This window comes from Gossypium arboreum, chromosome 5, assembly GCF_025698485.1.
Source record: "Gossypium arboreum isolate Shixiya-1 chromosome 5, ASM2569848v2, whole genome shotgun sequence".
Lineage (NCBI taxonomy): Eukaryota > Viridiplantae > Streptophyta > Magnoliopsida > Malvales > Malvaceae > Gossypium > Gossypium arboreum.
The window spans coordinates 11,043,061-11,063,486 of NC_069074.1; the positions used below are offsets into that span (position 1 = coordinate 11,043,061).

General features: G+C 32.9%; 3 protein-coding genes across 4 annotated transcripts; 1 reads left to right on the forward strand and 2 right to left on the reverse strand.

Moving 5' to 3' along the window:
- Positions 1-652: 652 nt before the first annotated feature.
- On the forward strand, positions 653-7,455 carry LOC108453472 (beta-galactosidase 1-like). The gene is made up of 19 exons (XM_017751589.2): positions 653-1,258; positions 1,474-1,569; positions 1,693-1,805; positions 1,905-1,971; positions 2,180-2,272; positions 2,425-2,568; positions 3,106-3,194; positions 3,330-3,435; positions 3,517-3,604; positions 3,782-3,900; positions 3,994-4,158; positions 4,441-4,619; positions 4,797-4,906; positions 5,067-5,176; positions 5,262-5,372; positions 5,454-5,564; positions 5,802-6,007; positions 6,099-6,435; positions 6,827-7,455. The coding sequence occupies exons 1-19, from the start codon at positions 1,076-1,078 to the stop codon at positions 6,935-6,937; spliced, it is 2,538 nt and encodes an 845-aa protein (XP_017607078.1). The 5' UTR covers positions 653-1,075; the 3' UTR covers positions 6,938-7,455.
- Positions 7,456-8,250: 795 nt separating this feature from the next.
- Positions 8,251-12,945, reverse strand: LOC108453354 (transmembrane 9 superfamily member 7-like). 2 transcript variants are annotated; one of them, XM_017751407.2, is made up of 8 exons: positions 12,567-12,945; positions 12,340-12,483; positions 10,958-11,122; positions 10,729-10,838; positions 10,439-10,547; positions 10,247-10,359; positions 9,865-10,015; positions 8,251-9,778 (listed from the first exon to the last, which is right to left on the reverse strand). In XM_017751407.2, the coding sequence occupies exons 2-8, from the start codon at positions 12,439-12,441 to the stop codon at positions 8,621-8,623; spliced, it is 1,908 nt and encodes a 635-aa protein (XP_017606896.1). In that variant the 5' UTR covers positions 12,442-12,483; positions 12,567-12,945; the 3' UTR covers positions 8,251-8,620. The 2 variants fall into 2 exon arrangements, with proteins under 2 accessions (XP_017606896.1, XP_052884352.1); XM_053028392.1 differs by lacking the exon at positions 12,567-12,945 and having other exon boundaries at positions 12,340-12,556.
- Positions 12,946-15,095: 2,150 nt separating this feature from the next.
- On the reverse strand, positions 15,096-16,803 carry LOC108450275 (uncharacterized acetyltransferase At3g50280-like). Its single transcript, XM_017747826.2, has one exon. The coding sequence runs from the start codon at positions 16,722-16,724 to the stop codon at positions 15,375-15,377; it is 1,350 nt and encodes a 449-aa protein (XP_017603315.2). The 5' UTR covers positions 16,725-16,803; the 3' UTR covers positions 15,096-15,374.
- Positions 16,804-20,426: the final 3,623 nt, after the last annotated feature.

Sequence of the window (20,426 nt, forward strand, 5' to 3'; positions counted from 1 at the left end):
GGCATTAGTGGAGAGTGGAAGTAATATGAAGTAAAAAACAGAGATAAATTTATGAGAATTGATCCTCGGATTACGTAGAGGATCTTTGTGTTTCTGTAATAAGCCAAAATAGAAGAAAATAGGGGTGGAAAAAAAGAAGATGATCAAATTAGTGAAAGGTGAACTGTATAAGTGTAGTTATTACGAGTAAATCAACTTTATATTTAGAAAGATTAATCAATCAATTTCAATCCACGATATTTTTCTTTATTGTTAGTATAAAAATAATAACAGTGAGACTAAATATTATAATTATATTATAATATGAAATGTAAAATAAGTTAAATGTATCGTCCCACATCGTTCATTCAAATTCATTTAATTAAAATTTAAATAAACAAATAAAATATCACTGATTAAATTAAATTATTACAACTGTAACTTCAAAATTTTAAAATGAATGAATTAAAATAAATATATATTTTATATAAACTCAGATATTAACAGCTCAATTGATGATTAACAATCAACTAAAACTAAACCTAATTTAAAACGGATAAATTAACCAGGTTAAGTGGATTATTAATTAAATTGATTAAAACTGAAGTGTAAACATCAAAAGGGTCCCATCCACACATTTCACTTTCAAACCCCGTGATTTAGAGGGTCTATAAATGAAGCTGCAAAACACCTGCAAAAACTCAAACCCTCTCGCTTCTCACTTGATTCACTAACTCAAAGAAAAAGAAAAACCCTATTCAAGTTATAGTAAACACATTGTAATGTGTTAGGTTTTTAGCTTATGTTTCCCCTTTCAATGCTTCTCATTTAAGGAAAAAAAGAAAAAGAAAAAAGGAGAGCTCAATTGTACAGACAAAAGACATAACCAGCTAGCGCCCTTTTTTTTTTTTTTTTTTTTTACTTGTCCTTGTCCCTCTTCTTTCTAAAACCATTCGTTTTTCCCACCCCTAAAAAGGATCCTAGATAAAGAAGAATAGAATAAAGTGCTTAAGTGAAAGAATACGGCAAAAAAAAGGGCATTCGTTACTTTGTTTAAAAACAAGAGGGGTCATTTCTTCATATCCTTTTTTTGGCCATGGCCATCAATTCTAATTTTAAGCTTCCTATAATGTGGAATGCTTTTTGGTTTGCTCTGTTAGCTTCCTGGGTTTGTTCAGTTACTGCTTCGGTTTCCTATGACCGAAAGGCCATCACCATTAATGGCCAAAGGAGGATCCTCATTTCTGGTTCCATTCACTACCCAAGAAGCTCGCCCGAGGCATACTTTCTCACTTCATTCTTTTTTTTTTCTCTCCAAAATGTACTTGTTCGGATCTTTTATGTCCGCTAACCCCCAAGTTTAACTATTTTTGAAGCATTTTTTTCATCTGACTGTTTCCAAAGTTTCCTGTTTTATGTTAATGTAGCATGTTTAAGTTTTCTGCAAGTTGTTTGGTTGTTAAAAATATCTGGGTTTTTCTTGTTCGTTTACAGATGTGGCCAGATCTTATACAGAAGGCTAAAGAAGGAGGGTTAGATGTGATTCAGACATATGTTTTTTGGAATGGCCATGAGCCTGCACCTGGCATGGTAATGAGAAGCAACATTTTGTTAAAGAAAAAAAAAAGCCATTTTTTTGGGTTTAGAGGAGCTTTTGTTTTATCAAATGGCTTACTAGATTCTGAGATTTGTCTCTATTTTTGGTTATTGTAGTATCACTTCGAAGGAAACTATGATTTGGTCAAATTTATTAAGCTGGTGAAGCGAGCAGGCCTCTATGTTCATCTCAGGATTGGACCTTATGTCTGTGCTGAATGGAACTTTGGGTAATGCTAAATATTTTATTTTCTAAAAGTTATAAAGATATTCAGGATAAAGTGTAGTTCAAGCAATGATTTTTTAATTTACTTTATTTTATTTTACAGGGGTTTTCCTGTTTGGCTCAAGTACATTCCCGGCATCAAATTCAGAACAAACAACCGACCTTTCAAGGTTAGCCAGTTTCCGTCCATCAATAGGGTTTCATTGTATTCAATTTAATAGTGTGATTGTCAGCCAGTTTCCGTCCATTGATAGGGTTTCATTGTATTCAATTTAATAGTGTGATTGAATATCAGAAAAAAAATGAATTTTCTGCTTTGCTGTTCTTGAATTTTTTAGCAAACCAATATACTCACATACTTTAATTGCTATGATGAAGGCTCAAATGCAAAGATTTACTGAGAAGATTGTTGGTATGATGAAAGCTGAGAGGTTGTTTGAGTCTCAAGGAGGTCCTATTATTCTATCTCAGGTAGACAAATTCAGTACATTGTAGTTATAATTAATTTCTTTATTTGGCACTTTGCTCCGAGTATTCTCACTTCTCAGTTTAAGATTGGATATTCATTGGAATGCAATGATGAACTAAGAAACAGTGCCTTATATAATCTCTGCTTTTGACAGATTGAAAATGAATATGGGCCCATGGAATACGAACTTGGAGCACCTGGTAAAGCTTACAGTGACTGGGCAGCTAAAATGGCTGTAGGACTAGGCACTGGTGTCCCATGGGTCATGTGCAAGCAAGATGATGCACCGGATCCTATTGTAAGCATACCCTGCCATTTATTCTTCAACCTTTTTTTATGGAAAATTCCATATCCAACTGTAATGGCCATCATATTATATTCAATCTTCTTTAGTGGAGTTTGCTAGTGGATAGTGTGTCGTCATCTTGTTGCTCATGGTTGAAATGAACACAGTTGTCTCACTGCACATGGCTCAGCTTTGCAATTTCCTAGTCCTATCTGTTAAGAATGTTTTTATTTTATCCTTTCTGGACTTCCATTTTTTGTTATAATATACGGTGACCATGTTCCTTTCATCAATCATTATTGCATTTGTTTGAACTTACATAGTGAGTGGTGTCAGTGAAGAAAACTGTCTCTTTTTCAATGGTCGGAGATGTCAAAACAGTTGACTACTTCTAAGTTGATTCCCAATGGCATAGACATGAGGGATAAATGTTTGATATAACCTTTTGGCTTCTTGAATAATCTAGTCTTATCATGTATGGTTATTCAAGCGGAGGTGTTATTTAAGTTAATAATTTCAAGTTTTCTTAACTTCTATCTCTTCCAACAGATTAACACCTGCAATGGTTTCTATTGTGACTACTTCTCTCCTAACAAGGCCTACAAACCAAAAATGTGGACTGAAGCCTGGACAGGCTGGTAAGCCTATTGTTTTTGTGAGAATTATCATTTTTGACTCCTTTGCTTGCAAACTACAAGTTAAAAAATATAAAGATGTCTCCTGGATGATAATTTCATTTGATTTATTTATTTTTTTTACTTTTTATGGTGTAGGTATACTGAATTTGGAGGGGCAGTTCCTTACCGACCTGCTGAAGACATGGCATTTGCTGTTGCGAGGTTTATACAGAAAGGAGGAGCCTTCATAAATTATTATATGGTAATCAACTTGCTTTTCCAATTTAACAAGTTCAATCTGGGGAAGAATAAGTTCATATATACTTGTTACTCATCTTAACAGTATCAAGGAGGAACAAATTTTGGCCGAACTGCTGGGGGTCCATTCATTGCTACCAGCTATGATTATGATGCTCCTCTTGATGAATATGGTACGTACAGAGTATCAATGGTGCACTTTTGTAGTTGACCCTGCATCATCTAGTTTCTATTATTTTCTTAGTTTAAAACCATGCAGTCTATGTTTTCAGCCTTCATTGTGAGCGGAAATATATTTTAAGAATTAGTTCCTCGATATTGATTTGAAGAACTGTTTTGTTGTCATGCAGGACTAAAGAGGCAACCAAAGTGGGGCCATTTGAAAGATTTGCATAGGGCTATAAAGCTCTGTGAACCAGCTTTAGTAAATGGAGATCCCACTGTGATTCGACTTGGAAACTATGAGGAGGTTAATACGACTTATATTTCTAAGAACCTTAGTCATAATACTGTAAATTGTTTGTATGGGAAACTTATGTATAATTCCATTTGAACCATTCAGGCTCATGTATTTAATTACAAGACTGGAGGTTGTGCTGCCTTCCTTGCGAATTACAACCCAAATTCTTACGCAAAAGTTGCCTTTAGGAACATGCACTACAACCTACCTCCTTGGTCCATCAGCATTCTTCCTGACTGCAAGAATACTGTGTATAACACTGCAAGGGTGAGAAACATCTAATAAACTTTATAATGATTTTATTCTATTTTTAGCAATATTTTATCAAGATGATTTCTGGTCAAGCATCTTGCAAAGAAAGCTTATCCAAATTAATATCACACATTCTATTTTTTGTGGTGTGTCCTATTGCTTATTTTGAGATGGCTTCCACATTGAAGTTCTTTTTGTGGAATTCATAAAGAGGAATCAGCCAATGTTTTCTCTTTTCCCTCGGTTGACAATATGAAAGAAACATGATATTGACATTTATACAAACTTTTGTAATAGGTTGGTGCCCAAATTTCACGGAAGAAGATGGTTCCTGTTCCCATGCATGGAGGATTCTCTTGGGAGGCATGCAATGAAGAGACAGCTTCAGATGTTGACAGTACATTCACGATGGTCGGGTTGTTGGAGCAGATAAATACAACTAGAGATGCGACTGACTATTTGTGGTACACAACAACGTAAGTAGTGAATAGCAATACCTCATTTCAATTTGCATCATCTGTCTTTATTCAACTTAGTTATCTCAAAGCATTCTTTTCATTCCTTGATAAGTAAAAGCAAGATTCCATTAAATTCTTGTTTAATTTCAATTATTTGACTTATTAATATTTTGTATATTCTGTTTCCATTTGCAGTGTTAAGATTGACCCCAGGGAAGGATTCTTGAAGAATGGAAAATCTCCTGTTCTCACTATCTTTTCAGCCGGCCATGCTTTGCATGTTTTTGTCAATGGTCAACTATCAGGTCAGATTGTTGTTGGTTTTATACATGTGTGTGTATTTGTTTATCTAGTAAACCACCTTATGTAGGTCGATTCTACTGTGTTGGCTTGTGGTGCCTGCTTTAAGGACAATTAGCATTTATGTCTTAACATTTTTTCTTTGCCCCTAATTGGTTTTATCAGGAAGTTCCTATGGAAGTCTAGAATTCCCCAAACTAACATTCAACCAAGGTGTTAATCTGAGAGCTGGTGTCAATACAATTTCGCTTCTAAGCATTGCTGTTGGTCTCCCCGTATGCTCTCTCTCTCTTTCTCTGCTGAAAGCTTCATGCCTATGGAATTTGTCTACAGATTTTTGAATTTGTTGTTTGAATGCAGAATGTTGGTCCACATTTTGAGACATGGAATGCTGGTATTCTTGGCCCTGTTACATTGAATGGTCTGAATGAGGGAAGGAGAGATCTCTCATGGCAGAAATGGTCTTACAAGGTATTTTTCTTGCATACTCGTATTTATTCTCAAGTTGTTCTTATGTGCTAAGGGGTTGTTTGGTTATTTATCCCTTTGCAGATTGGCCTTAAGGGAGAAGCATTGAATCTTCATTCACTAAGTGGTAGTTCCTCAGTGGAGTGGGCAAAGGGGTCATCAGTGGCACAGAGGCAACCACTGACATGGTACAAAGTAAGTATCTCAAAATACAACCGAACATCAGAGTCTATGACCTGCTGTCTAGAGTTGCATTACTGCAAATGTCATCATGGTTATTAAGTGTTTTCAAAGATTATATATATATATTCCTGCAAAAGTGTTGCATGAATATCGTTTTGGTCATTTATTAAAGCTTGGATCTATTGGCCCTAGAGTTGACAGTGCCTTATAGTAGTAAGCTTTTATTGACATTCTTATTAAATATTGCAGACAACTTTCAATGCTCCGGCTGGAAATGCTCCGTTGGCCTTAGATATGAATAGTATGGGAAAAGGTCAGATTTGGATAAATGGACAAAGCATTGGACGCCACTGGCCTGCATATAAAGCATCTGGAAATTGTGGTGCCTGTAACTATGCTGGAACATTTAGGGAGAATAAATGTGGAACTAATTGTGGAGAGGCATCTCAAAGATGGTAAGAGAAACAAACTAATCTTCTTCACAGTTTCTCTTACAAGCAAAGGAGTTGTTGAGAGACTGACTTGTGGTTGCTAACTTGTATTTAGGTATCATGTTCCTCGTTCATGGCTCAACCCAACTGGGAACTTTTTGGTTGTGTTTGAGGAATCGGGTGGAGATCCAAATGGAATTTCATTGGTTCGCAGAGAAACTGACAGTGTTTGTGCTGATATCTATGAGTGGCAACCAACCCTAATGAATTACGAGATGCAAGCCTCTGGTAAAGTCAACAAACCCCTAAGGCCAAAAGTCCATTTAGAGTGTGATGCAGGGCAGAAAATCTCGGCCGTAAAGTTTGCTAGCTTTGGAACTCCTGAAGGAGTCTGTGGAAGCTACCGTGAAGGAAGCTGTCATGCTCACCACTCATATGATGCTTTTAATAGGGTATGTTCCATTCGCTTACTCTTTTTCATCTTGTTTTATTGTTAGAATAGTGGGTAATAAACCCATGATTGAGTTGTGAAAACTCTGAATTTTGCTACATGTTCAGATTTTAAGCTTTATCTGGCAATCCTTACTAGCAATGCAAGTCTATGAATTCGCCCATTCTGATTGGTTTTCCTTCCCCCTTCGGATATATATACAAACTATCTGAGTCACCTATTCCATCCCGAAATAACATTACTAGCAAATTAATGGTGGACTAACAACCAAGGAACTTGAAAATCTCAACATCTACATCTTCCAATCATGTTAACTTTTTGTCTCCACCCTTTACTGCTCTTGTTTCATGTCATAGCTCTTTGAACATTGACCTGTGTCTTTGTCCTTGCAGCTTTGCTTAGGACAGAACTTCTGCACAGTGACCGTAGCTCCTGAAATGTTTGGAGGAGACCCGTGTCCTAGTGTCATGAAGAAACTCTCAGTGGAGGTCATTTGCAGCTGATGGAGCTCATCAGAAAGTACATGAAATAAACATGGTTCTTCATTGTTCTTTCTCTCAATCCAACATGTCATTCTGCACTTTTTTGGGTTATTTTGGGTAAATAAGCCCACAATCCCCAGATCACAACACCAACCATTTGTTTTGGCATTCCCAGGTGAAGTTGTACAAATGCACAACACACCCCCGGGTATAATAAGCTCTTATATAAATTGTGAAAAATGATTGGAGATAAGCTCTATGTATATATACAATTTGTTCGTTCCTGCATGATATACAGAAGGAAGCAGTGATTAGAGCCAGTAGAAGCTCATTGAGACGACAGTTTATACTGAGTCCATGTGCAAAGGTTTTTTGTTGTTTAGGATATTGAAAGCCTCTGGTTTGTAGTAAAAATCTATTGCCATTGTAATCTATTTTATCTTCTTGGGAAGCAATCCCTTCATTGCTCTGTACTTTGTAATTGTAAGAATAGCTTGAGAATGCAATAAAATCTAGTATTTCAAGATTGTCTCAAGTAACATTTCTTTGCCCGTTATGCTCACTGATGTATTTCTTATATTTTCTGCCCTTCAAAGGCCTATCAAAGTGAAACAAGTCAATGAATGATAACATTTGTTCAGACAGAAACCCAGAACCACACTGTTTGTCCATGTATCCTAAATACTTGGTAATATTTTATGTTTCTGCAATATGATTGCTTAATGTTTTATAGATTCTCCGACTGAAGTTATTCAACCCTACATGATGCACAGCTTGCCACAGAGTGTCATGTGCTGAAATTCAGCCATCCACCAGCAATGGTTGCCACTTTTCGAGGCCCTCTACCGCCAATGTGTGCTGGAATATCTTTGATATTTGTTGGGGGTATATTTGTTCTTAGTAAGGAGTCAAGGTTCGAGATAGCTTTATTCTATTTTGCTCAAACAATTTGCTTTCAAGATTGTAGCCTGTGGAATATAAGGGATTGTGTTATTGTCAATTTTTACAAACTTGGAAAATAATAATATTTTTTTGAAAAAGGAATTTACAACTAACTAGCTAGTCCACATATAATTTTCCCACAATGAGACTTAAATTTGTCCCAAGCCTTTGGCACTAACAATGAAAACAAATGTTGAATGCGAAGGAAATTGGTATTTAAAAGGAGTTGATAAATGCATTTAATTTGAGTTAACCTGTTTGTTTATTATGCTGCGAGATTTCCCAGAAAGGAGAATGGAAATGGGGTCAAGGTTCAAGCTAGATTAATATATATATATAATATATATATATATAGTGCAATAAACATATCGAACAACAACAACAAAAAGAAATAGTGTAATAAACATGAGTTTAAACTTATCATATTCGTATTTAAAATGAATTCGAAAGTTCCTCTTTTTCCTGTTGAGATTATTATTTAAGTATCAAAATATCTAAAGACTAGATAACAAATTTTACTCCTTGCAGAGACTACATAAAAGAGTATGGTTTTAACAGTGTAGATAAGATAACAAGCTAAGATACCCTATAATGAGCAAAAATATAAAGAGACTGTCGAGACAATAGGACATGAAAATTTTCTGTAGCATATGTTTGTTTTTTGTTTTTTTCCAAAATAATCTCTGCAAAATGCTTTCGTCTCGTACAGCCTGTAAAATCTCGCATCGGTCTGGTCGTGTTTCTACATTCTCATCTCCAATCTCAGTCAATTTTCACAGAGGAATAGATCTTTCTAACAAACCAAAAGCAAGCATAGAAACCAATGGTTCCTGTCAGGACAAAGAAGGCATATGAAACGATTACCATGTAGCCAAAGTAAAGGATGCCTGAAACTAGCTTGGTGATCTCCAACTTGGTAAAGAAGTAGAAAATCGAGTACAGGAAAAGGTAAAATGCAGAGGAGCCAGCAGTCAAGTAAGATCTCCACCACCAATAGTAGTCTTCACTGCACAACTGGAAGTAGCATAGCACGATTGTTATCTCCGCGCAGGTGATTATTAGAATAATGAATACTATGAAAAGGAAACCGAAGATGTAATAGAACTGGTTCAGCCAGATTGATGTCAAGATGAAGAAGAGCTCGATAAAAACAGCCCCAAAAGGAAGAATCCCTCCAATGAGTATAGAGAAGAGTGGCTTCATGTACCATGCCTGCTCTGGTATCTGCCTGGGAATTTTGTTGGTCTTCACAGGATCTTCAATGGCTGGCTTTTTGAAACCCAAGTAACTGCCAACAAAGACCAATGGAACTGATATACCAAACCATAAACAAACAAGAGCGATCATTGTCCCAAATGGCACTGCACCAGAAGATTGCTCTCCCCAAATTAGTGCATTCAGCACAAAGAAGATGACAAATAGGACACCAGGAAACATAAATGCTGTTTTTAAAGTATTCCTCTTCCACTCCGTGCCCTTGAACATTTTGTATAGACGTGCTGAAGAGTAACCGGCAAATATTCCCATGAAAACCCACAAGAGAACCATAGCAGTCATAAGCCCTCCACGATTGGAAGGAGATAAGAAGCCCAGCAATGCAAATATCATTGTTACAAGCGTCATAGCAAAGATCTGGACACCTGTACCAACATAAACGCAGAGTAAACCATAGTTGTTTGGGGCCCTAAAGACATCTCCATGGACAAGTTTCCATCCAGTTTCTTCCTGAGCCTCGTCTTGGGTTTCCAATTGATTGTAGTTTGAAATATCTTTATACAATGTTCTCATCATGATCATGGCTACCATGCCAGAGAGGAAGAGAACAATCATCAATGAGTTTATGATGGAGAACCAGTGGATCTGATCATCATTCATCAGAAGGTATGTGTCCCAACGAGAAGCCCATTTGATATCACTCTCCTGCAGAAAACCAAAAGTTAACCTATGCATTAGGATATGCAGTGTAAAAAGATCAATGTAAGAAAGAGAAAGGGGAGGCAGAATACCTTGAAAGTTACATCATATGTGAAGACAACCTCCTTCCCTAGGTCTACTTCTTGTGGAACAGTGCTACCTGGAACTAGATTTTTGGTATCCTTATTGCATGTTGTTACTTGGGGATTCTTCTCATCCCAATCTTTGTATTCGTGATTAATGCTGTTGATAAGAGCCACACAGTGAAGAATAATGAAACAAGTCAGTCCTCTAATAACCAACAGAAAATATCCTTTATCCTATTATGATGAGTTTTCAGAAGCAAAAAGAAAACAATAGAAGTAGAACATTGAATTGCACGATTTGGCATTTGTCCTACCTAATAACAAATACAGTTCAACTAAATGTAAAAGAAAAAAAACTGAACAAAAAGAAAGAAATTGATAAAAGAACCTGTTAGGAGTAACCTCAAATCCAACAATTCGAGCAGCATCAGTCTCAGTATCCCTGTGAAACATGACCCTGAAGCTCAAGTGGTTGTTGATGAAATACTTCTCCTCTTTGCTCTGCAAAGGCAAATAGATGGTTGAGATAAAAAAAAACAAACATAAATTTTGAAGACAATAGCAACTTGCTTGAGCATACCCCAGCATAATTCCCCTTGAACCCAACACGGAAACCATGTTCATATGTTGTTGACTGACTTCCATCCCTCCTTTGTCTAAGAACAGCAACAGGAAGGTTGTCAAGAATCCTGAGCATCAAGTTTAGATAATTTAGTATAAACAAGCATCAAAAACGTATTAGCCACAAATGGAGAGAAAAAGGACAGTGGTAGGGAAGCAAACATTAAAACAAAAAGAGGTAAAACCACACAAATGCATCTCCCTAGAGGGAAAGGAACAAGGAAACATGAACCGTTACTTGTTACTTACATATTAACGCGATATTCATCATCAATTTTTTCCTTGAAGTTCTTTGTAGATTCTGCATCAAGTTTTATTCGACAGACTACTTTGCAAGGCTGATCCTCCCTCATTTCAAACTAAAGCAAAACACATGATAAACAATGAAAAAAGAATTGCAGATACAAACTAAAAAGCTTTTAGTTAAATACTTGTCAGCAACAAGGAAACAACACCACAAAAGGTCACAGATGCGCACTGTGTAGACAGAATTTTCTATGCGATCACCACGTAGCACCTCACCCAAATTTTCAGCATTGTTCACAATCTTGGGTGGCTTACAATAATTTAAGAAGTAATAGTCGTATGGGAGTTGAGTCTTTGTAGATGACAATTTGTTCACTTTTACATAAAGGGGATCACCCTGTTCAGAATCAGAAAAAGGAAATTTTAAGATGTATGACAATTAAGAATAACAAAGAGATGAAAACTATAAGAAAAAAGATCATTAAAAAAATTCCGAACAATATAATCCAAATAACCCTGCCACAGATCCCTTGCCCCAAAATATTATAAAGGTGGAGTAATAGTACCCTAGAGAAGCATGCAAAATTATAACCAATTCACCAATTTTTAAACTCTATGAACTGATGGTCCAGGCACCACGTGAATTTTTAACACTAAATACACTTTTATGTTTCTGGCCATATAGTCATTAATCTCTTGGAACTTGAAAAACTATGACCTCTGTATAGCTTTGGATATTCATTGACAAAAAGGAAATACAGTGTAAGGGAGCACATCCTTAATTTCAGAAGATATTAAGAAACACAAAAAGTAAGATCTTGACAAAGAATGAAATCGCTTTCATTTCTTCATATCATATCAGTGATCATTATCATTGAAATGGCGAGCTCGACCAGCTTCTAACCCCACACCAAAAGCTCCCCTGGTCAAAATTCTAAAACTATAAGCCATATTCAAAAATAATAATGCATCACAGTGAATTACACTATGAATCTAAAACTATATTGCATTAGGTATCTGCACATAGTTGTTATTCACATTAAGCAATCAGGGCTCAGGAGACATGGTGCTTCTTGGACATCATACATCTGCGCAACTTAAACATGTAGATTAAACTAGCACAATTACTAGCCGCAATTGGCATTACATCTTTAAAGCCAAAAATAAGTTCAACATTGTTCAAAAACCCGATACAATAGCTAAATCTCTATGCAATTTATGATTCTCTAAGCCTTAAGATTTAAAAATAAACAAAGGGTATGTCGAATTTCTCTTTAATTTAGCTTCAGTGATTTTCTCAACTGAAATGCTTTTTTCAGCTTACGCTGTAACTAGCCCAACATTTCAGAATCAAAATTGAAAAAAAAAAAAAAGCAAAGCAAAGGCAAATTTACCAGTAAAACGAAAAATCAACTCTAAATCTAAATATAAAACAACCGATCTAGAAGAAATGAACCAGAAACACATCAGATCAGACCTCGAAAACACTAGATCCAACAACTCCCACCCTCGTTATCGAAAAACAAAACTGACCGACATATCAACACGAACACTAACGATTGAAGAGAGCAAAGATAAACCCAGAGAGAGGTAGAGAAAAGAAAAAGAGGGTACCCTTTGGAAATCGCGAGGGGCAACACCAGGGAGATAGAAGGAGTGAGCAGAGGATAGCAGTAGAAAAAAAGCGAAGAAAAGAGTCTTTCTTTTGGTACCCATTTTTCTTCTTCTTCTTCTTCTTCTTTGAGAGATAGAGGAGAGCTGAAAGAGTTTGAGAGATTGGATAATATAAAGCCTTTTGGAAACTGTTATACCAAGCAATGATTGAAAGATAGTATACGTACTGAAATACTGCACCAGAGCTTCTACCAATTTCTGTTTAATAATTGAGCAAAGGAAATGCAACCTTATTGGTGTTCCTAATCCTATTAAATTGGCAAGAGACACAGAATCAAACTGTCTTCTAATTCAAGACCCTGCATTATCCTTTCTCAACAAATTTTACTGCTGTAATTCTCTTCCCCTAAATGGTTTCCTAAAATCAGGCGTTGCTTTATTAAAATTAGATCATGTGTCTGTGTGAAACCATTGGGTAACTTTTGAATCGATTCATGGATTTTTGAAATAGTGAATGTGGGCGAAACAGGAATGATTTCTTCTTTGAATGTGGAGTGATTGCGTATTGAAAAACATTCCTCTTATTCCCTTCTTTTACCATCCAATCCAAACGAAAGAAAAATTATATATATACGATATTAATATCAATATCGAATATTAAATGTTGACTCCTAATTGATTTATTTTGAGATTTCTTTTAAAATTGTAGTTTAAACTAATATAATTTTACAAAATACAGAAAGATATAAACACTTTTATAATAAAATTTATTATTTAAAAATATATTTTAACTTTTTTTCAAGTAAGTCCATATTAAATCTACTTGTAATACTAATTCAATTAATATTTAAATATAATATAAATTAAGGATAAATATCAAAACTACATGTGAACTTTGATTCAATATGCAGTTATACATATTAAATGTTGATTTTAATTTAAATGTGTATATAAAATTTTGATATTGATTCAATTATATATATTTAAAGAAATGAATCAATTAATTTATTTTTATATTATATAAGTGTAATTTTTGTATATATAATATGTAAACATAAAATGATTTTATATGAATACCGATGTTAGTTATTTGTAAAAATTAAATTAAATCAAAATATCGTTTATAAAATTTCATAAAATTATAGCTCATATATAACTTTGTACATCAAATCAAAAATCATATATAATTTTAAATTATTCCAATAAATTAATAATGAAATTTAATGGTTAAACAATCATTTTAACTTCATCAAATTTTCTATAAAAAAACTTAATACATAAAATATTATTGACTGCGGTTGCTTTTTTTAGTTTATTTCTTTAAAGAAAACCTTAACAAGTGACATTAGAACAATAATCAGTGGTAAAGAAAAGTAGGTGACAAGCAATGTATGCATAGCATTCAATATTTTTATCCCTACTACGCTTCTTAGAGATCAGATCTAGTTTCTAAAACGTAAGACTTAAGAATAAAAAGCTGCTTTACTATTTTTACTCTGTCTTTCACATGCCAAGGTGGGATTTATTTGTTTTATATTTGGAACTTTATGGACCCATCAATCCAATATACTTTAGTTATGATTTAGTTATTATTTTTATAACAATATTATTATAGATTTTAATAATTTTTTATATAATGTTTAAAATTATTTATAATTTCCCCAACTCCTAATTAAATAAGAGAATAATATATTTTAACATACTTAAATTAATATTTTCCTACACTAATAATATTAATATTAATTAAATTAAAACCTAATCGATAATATAATAAATCAAATTAGACATAGTACGTCCAATCATCATTCAAGTTTGTATTTGTTAGGCACCAAAATCTCCTTTCCCCTGGAAGGAAATGTTTAAAGTTGACACCACATAATATGACTAGGAATTTATATAATGTCACATTTATCTATTGAAAGATGAAAAACATTCTACTATTTATTTTATTATATAAGTCTTTTATCCAATTTGATTATAGAAATTATAAAATATCTATAAATTATATTATTTGAGAGTATTTTAATTCTTTTATTAATTAAAAATTAATAAAATATCCATATATGTCAATCACGTTAGTAAAATATTATTAATCTACCACTCACGTTAGTAAAATATTAAAATATCTAAATATATCTTATTACCTCCATCGATTGTATATATTAATAATATAGTACAGATTTCATATGTTATTATTAATTAGTTTCAAACTATACATTTCATTATTTATTGTATGTTATTTTTAAATACACATTTATATTTTAAATTTGTGGTTTTCTACACATATACACGTGTGATAAGATTTTTAGTTAAAATTATTTATTGTATGTTAGTATTATAGTATATATTAGTATGGATGTGTTGGGTGCACCATTTTAGATTTATTAATGTTTTTAAAGGTTTTTCATATATATCTATAATTTAATTTTTAGTTTTTAATAAAATATAAATTATATTCATATGCAAATAATAAATTTTAAAATTATTAATTAAAACAATAACTTAATTTAATAATTATATTTTAAATTTAAATGTAATTAAAAAATTGAAATGATGATTAAGATAAAAAATGATTTAAAATATTAAAATTGTATTAACATGTATAAGTTGGAATGCACCGCGGGTATAAGATGATATTAGTTAAAATATACCAAAAATTTGATGAAAATAAAATTTAGATTACTTGGAACCATTTTATGACAAACAATACATAACGGCCTATCCAATATTTACTATCAAAATATAAATATCACACATTTTATTAATGTTTTACAGGACGAATCTTTTTATTAACCCCAAAAAGTAGGAATACTTTTACACAAAATCATCAAAAGGATCGTAGGGAATTAGTTTGCTGCAGATTAAAGTCATGCAACATGAATCTCCCAACATTGAACACAACCGAAAATCATTATAACCAAACACTCCATAAGCCAACACATATACGTCACCCCCGTCTTAACAAACAACATGCCCCAAAATATCATCCTGTATGATCGATGGAGGGAAACACCCTTGAATTGTTACGACTTCAATTAAGATTTGATGCTAACAGTATTCATAAACTCCTCATCCTTTTCCATGGCTTCAAATGTCTCCACTGGAAGGCAAACTTCAATGTCAATGCTTCCGTCTTCCTTCCCAGATTGCATCGTGGCCCTCCCATCGAACTTGTTCCCCGGCCCGCTCAGTATTGCCACCGGCCTTCCCAATCCGGTGTTGCCCCCATAGATACCGAATCGAGGTGAACCGCTCGTCACCACAGCGATATTTGGCGCTAGATTGCTCAATCTAGTTAGCTTAGGACATCGTTTCCAACATTCAAAGAAATTCCTAAGCTTTTCCTCGTTGCAGGAAGCCACCACCTTGTTCATTTGCCACGCCGCGTTGCCGAGTCCATTGTCTAGCAGCTCCTTGACTTTCATAGTTACGGTCTCGATTTGCAAAGCATTCCCAAAGTATGCTTTGGACAGACCCCGGATCCGTTTCCTAGCATCGATCAGCAAGCAATAGCTGGTTTCTTGATCGGGGTCAATTTTCTTGTTGCGAACGATGGATCGCCATAAGTGACAGAGTAGAGCTTGAAGAGAGGAGATCTCGTCGTTAATGCCAACCTCAGCATTGGATTTCTCTTTAAGCTTTGCGATAACCTCCTTGCTGAAATGAAAAACTCTCACTTTCACGCCTGATGGAGCATCATCGGCCTCGTTTGCAATTTGCTTGATGTAAGAATTTGGAATACGAATGGTATGAAAATCGTCGGTTGTATTATTATTAAGGAAACAACGTTCGAAAACCGGGGGTTTGGATAAACTAGAGGAACCATTAACGATTTCCAAGCAGGAGCTGAAGGCATGGAAAAAGGATGCGCCATCCATGACGGAATGATTGATGGAGATACTGATGAAAGCCCCATCAACGACCTTCGTCACTTGAACAGCGACTAACGGTTCGACAGTACCTTGGCAGTTTTTAACTCCACGCAACGGAAAAAAAGAGTCGACAAAGGAAGGAACATAAACAGGCTCGATGATATCCCTAGTGCTCACGTCATCAACGACGGCGTGAGCGAACAAAGCTCCGCCATTGTTGCAGTCAGAGAAAAAGGAAGTGGTGTTGTCATCGTGTTCGACGGCGGCGAGGCGACCCGTCAAGTGTGGGAAGTGGTCCAGACACTTGGACAGAGAGGATTTAACGTAGTGAACCAACAAGGCCTCAGATTCTTGGTCTTGGCTCAACTGAGGAATATGGAAAAGAGCACCCCTCTGTATGTAATCTGACAGGAGGAACTGAAGATCCCATGGGGTTAAGTCGATGATTGGAGATTGGTTCTTGGGATTCGCGGCTTTAACAGTGCTGGTGGAGATGAGCCGAATGCCTGTCATTGTTTTTGCTTTGTACTATGCCTGTCAACTCTCAAATTGCGCTTTGACGGATGATATTTATGTAGAGTTAGTGGCTGGCATTTAGAAGATGTCTACAGGTGTTTTTTTTTTTTTTGTACAATTAGAAATTTATTGTGAGTCCCATGTTTTAATATTTATGTTCCCATTTCCCAACCACAATTCGTTTAGAAGTAAATTTTGTGTACGACATGCAACACCAACTTTATTAAACAAGTAAAAAGTAAAATGTTATATTGATTTGCTGCAAAAACAAAAAAAAACAATAAATAAATGATGTAAAAATAAATATTAATAATTTTATTTATGTTATAAATATAGATAAATTATATTTTAGTCACTTTATGTTTTAGTCACTTACATTATCATATTGTATTATTTTAGTCAGAGTTGTACTTATTATTAATAGTGTAGCAGTTAAATTATCATTTCAAACAAAAATTTTGTTAGAAAATAATTGATTTTTTGGAAGCTTTGAGGCATATTCTCGATTAGTAAATGTGAAGATTTGAATCATAAAATTATGATTTTCTATTTTACTCCATGAGATCTTTATAACGGTATATCATATGCTCAAATGGTTGAGTGATAAATGAGAAATTAATACTTAAAGTAAGCCACTTGTGAATTATGTTGAGAAAATGGAAAGTTTAGTTCCACATTAATTAGATATCAAATATGGACTATGTTTATATATGTGAACTACCTTAATTATTATTAAATGGCTAAACTAATACTCTTATTTAAAACTTTAATTTTCAAAAGCTCTTCAATTGAATTTTATTTAAAACTTAATAATCAAGACGTAAGAAAATAAGACATAAGAGAATGAAAAAAAAAGAAAAGTAAGTTTAAATAATGTAAAAGAAAAAATTAAATTATTTAAAATAAAAATATCTCTATTAATAAATAAAATGCATTCTCTTTTATTATCATATTTCTTGTTTTCCTACTTTTCCATTCTTTTATTTCATAAAAATTTAAACATAATTAAATAAAAATTAATTATAAATATGTACTAAAGCCCTACCTCCTAAATCCAATACCTTAAATCATAAACCAATAGTTAATAACATTTATTTATAATAGTTGTAATTAATCAATATTTAGTTAAACATTTATTTATAGGTTCTTCACAACTTTTTTTTTATTTAATGATAAGATGCAGGTAACTCATGCTATTGTGTATGAAATATTTTTCTCTTTCCCAACTGTACAGGCATAAGTTAGTTTAGAAGTAAAGTTGATGCTTATGCTACACTACCCTGATTTAAATGAGTTAAAATCACATTAACTTGATACCACGATTTAGAGATTAAAATTAAAATTAAAATTAAAATTAAAATTATTTTTAAATCTACTTCTTATATGATAAATATAAAGGAAAAGAAAAGGAAAAAGAATACGTATATACATGCCGAATTTCAATAATTTTAGATGCAATTGCTATTATAAGATAATAAAAATAAATGAAATACGAAGCTATGTAGAGATAAGAAAATGTTAAAATACAAAAACATATCGAAACTCGTATTAAATAATGTAATAAAATATAATTCTTTAATTAAAATCTTAAAAAGAGTAAGAATATAATATAAAAAACATGTCGGTAGTGTAGAAGATTCTACTGCCATGACTACCAATTAGCTGTCACAGACAACAGCGGTGTAAAATTATTTAATTTTAAATAATGAAAAAAAAAGATTGTGCTGTGATTCTATTTCATTTCTATTCGTTTTTAACAAGAGAATGATAAGTTAAAATTTTTCTTCTTAATTTTCAGTTTTTCCTCTTTAAAAATTTAAATTCAATTAAATGTATTAAAATTAAGAGAAAAATTTAATTTGTCATTTTCTTATTAAAAAATAATAAGAATGATATAAAATCACAATTTCATATAATTTTTAAACTTGTAAAGAGAATGTCATCATTGTTGTTAATGTTACGAGAAGATTTGTGTTTTAATTTAGTAAAATTTATGTGTATTTTTGGTTATATTACATTTAAATATATTTTGATTATTGTTATTATTGTGTTTTATAATATTAATTATTTTTATCAAGTATAATTAGTTTTATAATTTATGTTCAAGGTTCGTGGTTGTCTATTTTAACAATATTATCTCTAAAGTTCAAATTTGTATTATTTCTTTAAGAGTGCAATGTGACTTATCAAACTTACCAACGCATCGATCACTTATTGGTTTTATAATATTAATTATGATAATAATTATTTGGATATATTAATCCTAAAAAATAAGTTCTTTGTACAAAATTTGGTAAAAATACCTCTCCAAGCCCTTTCAATTTTGTAATCGAACAAATTAGTCTCTCTCAAAAAAATCAAAACAATTTAATCCCTTTCAGTTTTGATATAAGCAATTAAGAACAATTATTCATAGCATTAATGTCTTTATTCAATTGTGCACAATTTTGATTGATATAATAACAATTTTGGCTCTCAATGTTTACATATTTTGTTAATTTCATCTTAATTCTAAAAAAAATTAATAAATTTAGCCTTCAATATTTACACATTTACAAAAATATTGCGGGCTAAATTTGTTAAATCATTACCAAATTGATCGAATGTGTAAATTATGAGAGCTAAATTTGTTGTTATGATATACCAGTCATATTTATGTAAAATCGACAAAAAAATTAAAGTTGTGATTAATTTTCATTGAAAATGAATAAATTGTTTCAATTTTTTTTAGAACGACCAATTTGCTTAATATCAAAAGTGAAAGGGATTGGAGAGATATTTTTACCAAAAAAAAATTCTTTGAATTTTTTGGAAACAGATTCGAAAACTGCACATGGTTTTGGGCTTTTAATTTTTGTTGTGTATTTTGATAAACCCAAAAAACATTGCAATTTTAGTCGTAGAAGCCCAAAGGTACGAATACACATAAGCCCAAATCCTCATCTCTCAGACGACGGAACGACAGCGTTTGCTTTTGTTAAAGCGCGAAAGCCAAAATTATGGCGAGCTTTTGCTGTGTTCTTCAATCAACCAAAGCTTTCCAAACAGGAAATGTCGAAACTCTAAAACCCAAAAAAAGGAACTTTTTTTTCGCATCGAAAGACACATGTTTTCTTTTTCAACTTTAAAAGTTCAAGAGATTGAGAGAAAAAGAAGCTGAAACCATATAAAGTTGGGGGGCGGTGGGGGAAATTGTAGTAATATTAATAATGGTAGCCTAGTAGCCTTAAAACAGAGGAGAACCGCAGTGAAATACTGTTTTCATTTTGTTAGTAAACTGAGTCCCGGAAATTGCTAGGAAACTGCCCAATTTGTTGCAGTTTCTTTTTTAATTTTTCTGATTTTTTATTTTTTACCAAGCAATTCATCAAAAAGTTGGTTCAATCACTTTATTCGAATTAATTTATTGAACTAACCAATCTAACCAGCCGATTCAATTCTAACAACACTGCAACTATCACTTTATTTGTGTTGCTTTTTACCTATTCTCTCTATCTTAAAAAACTAAAAGAGTTAATGTACAGATAAAAATATAATATACTGTAAGAGAATATATGAGTGTGAACTTTGGAGACTATATTATTGAGAGAGGCAATATCAAAACTATAGTTTTATTTAAAATTTTAGGCAATATATTTTTATAAAGAACTAATATAATAAATAATGTATTTCATAACTATAATTGACATTGTTATAAGT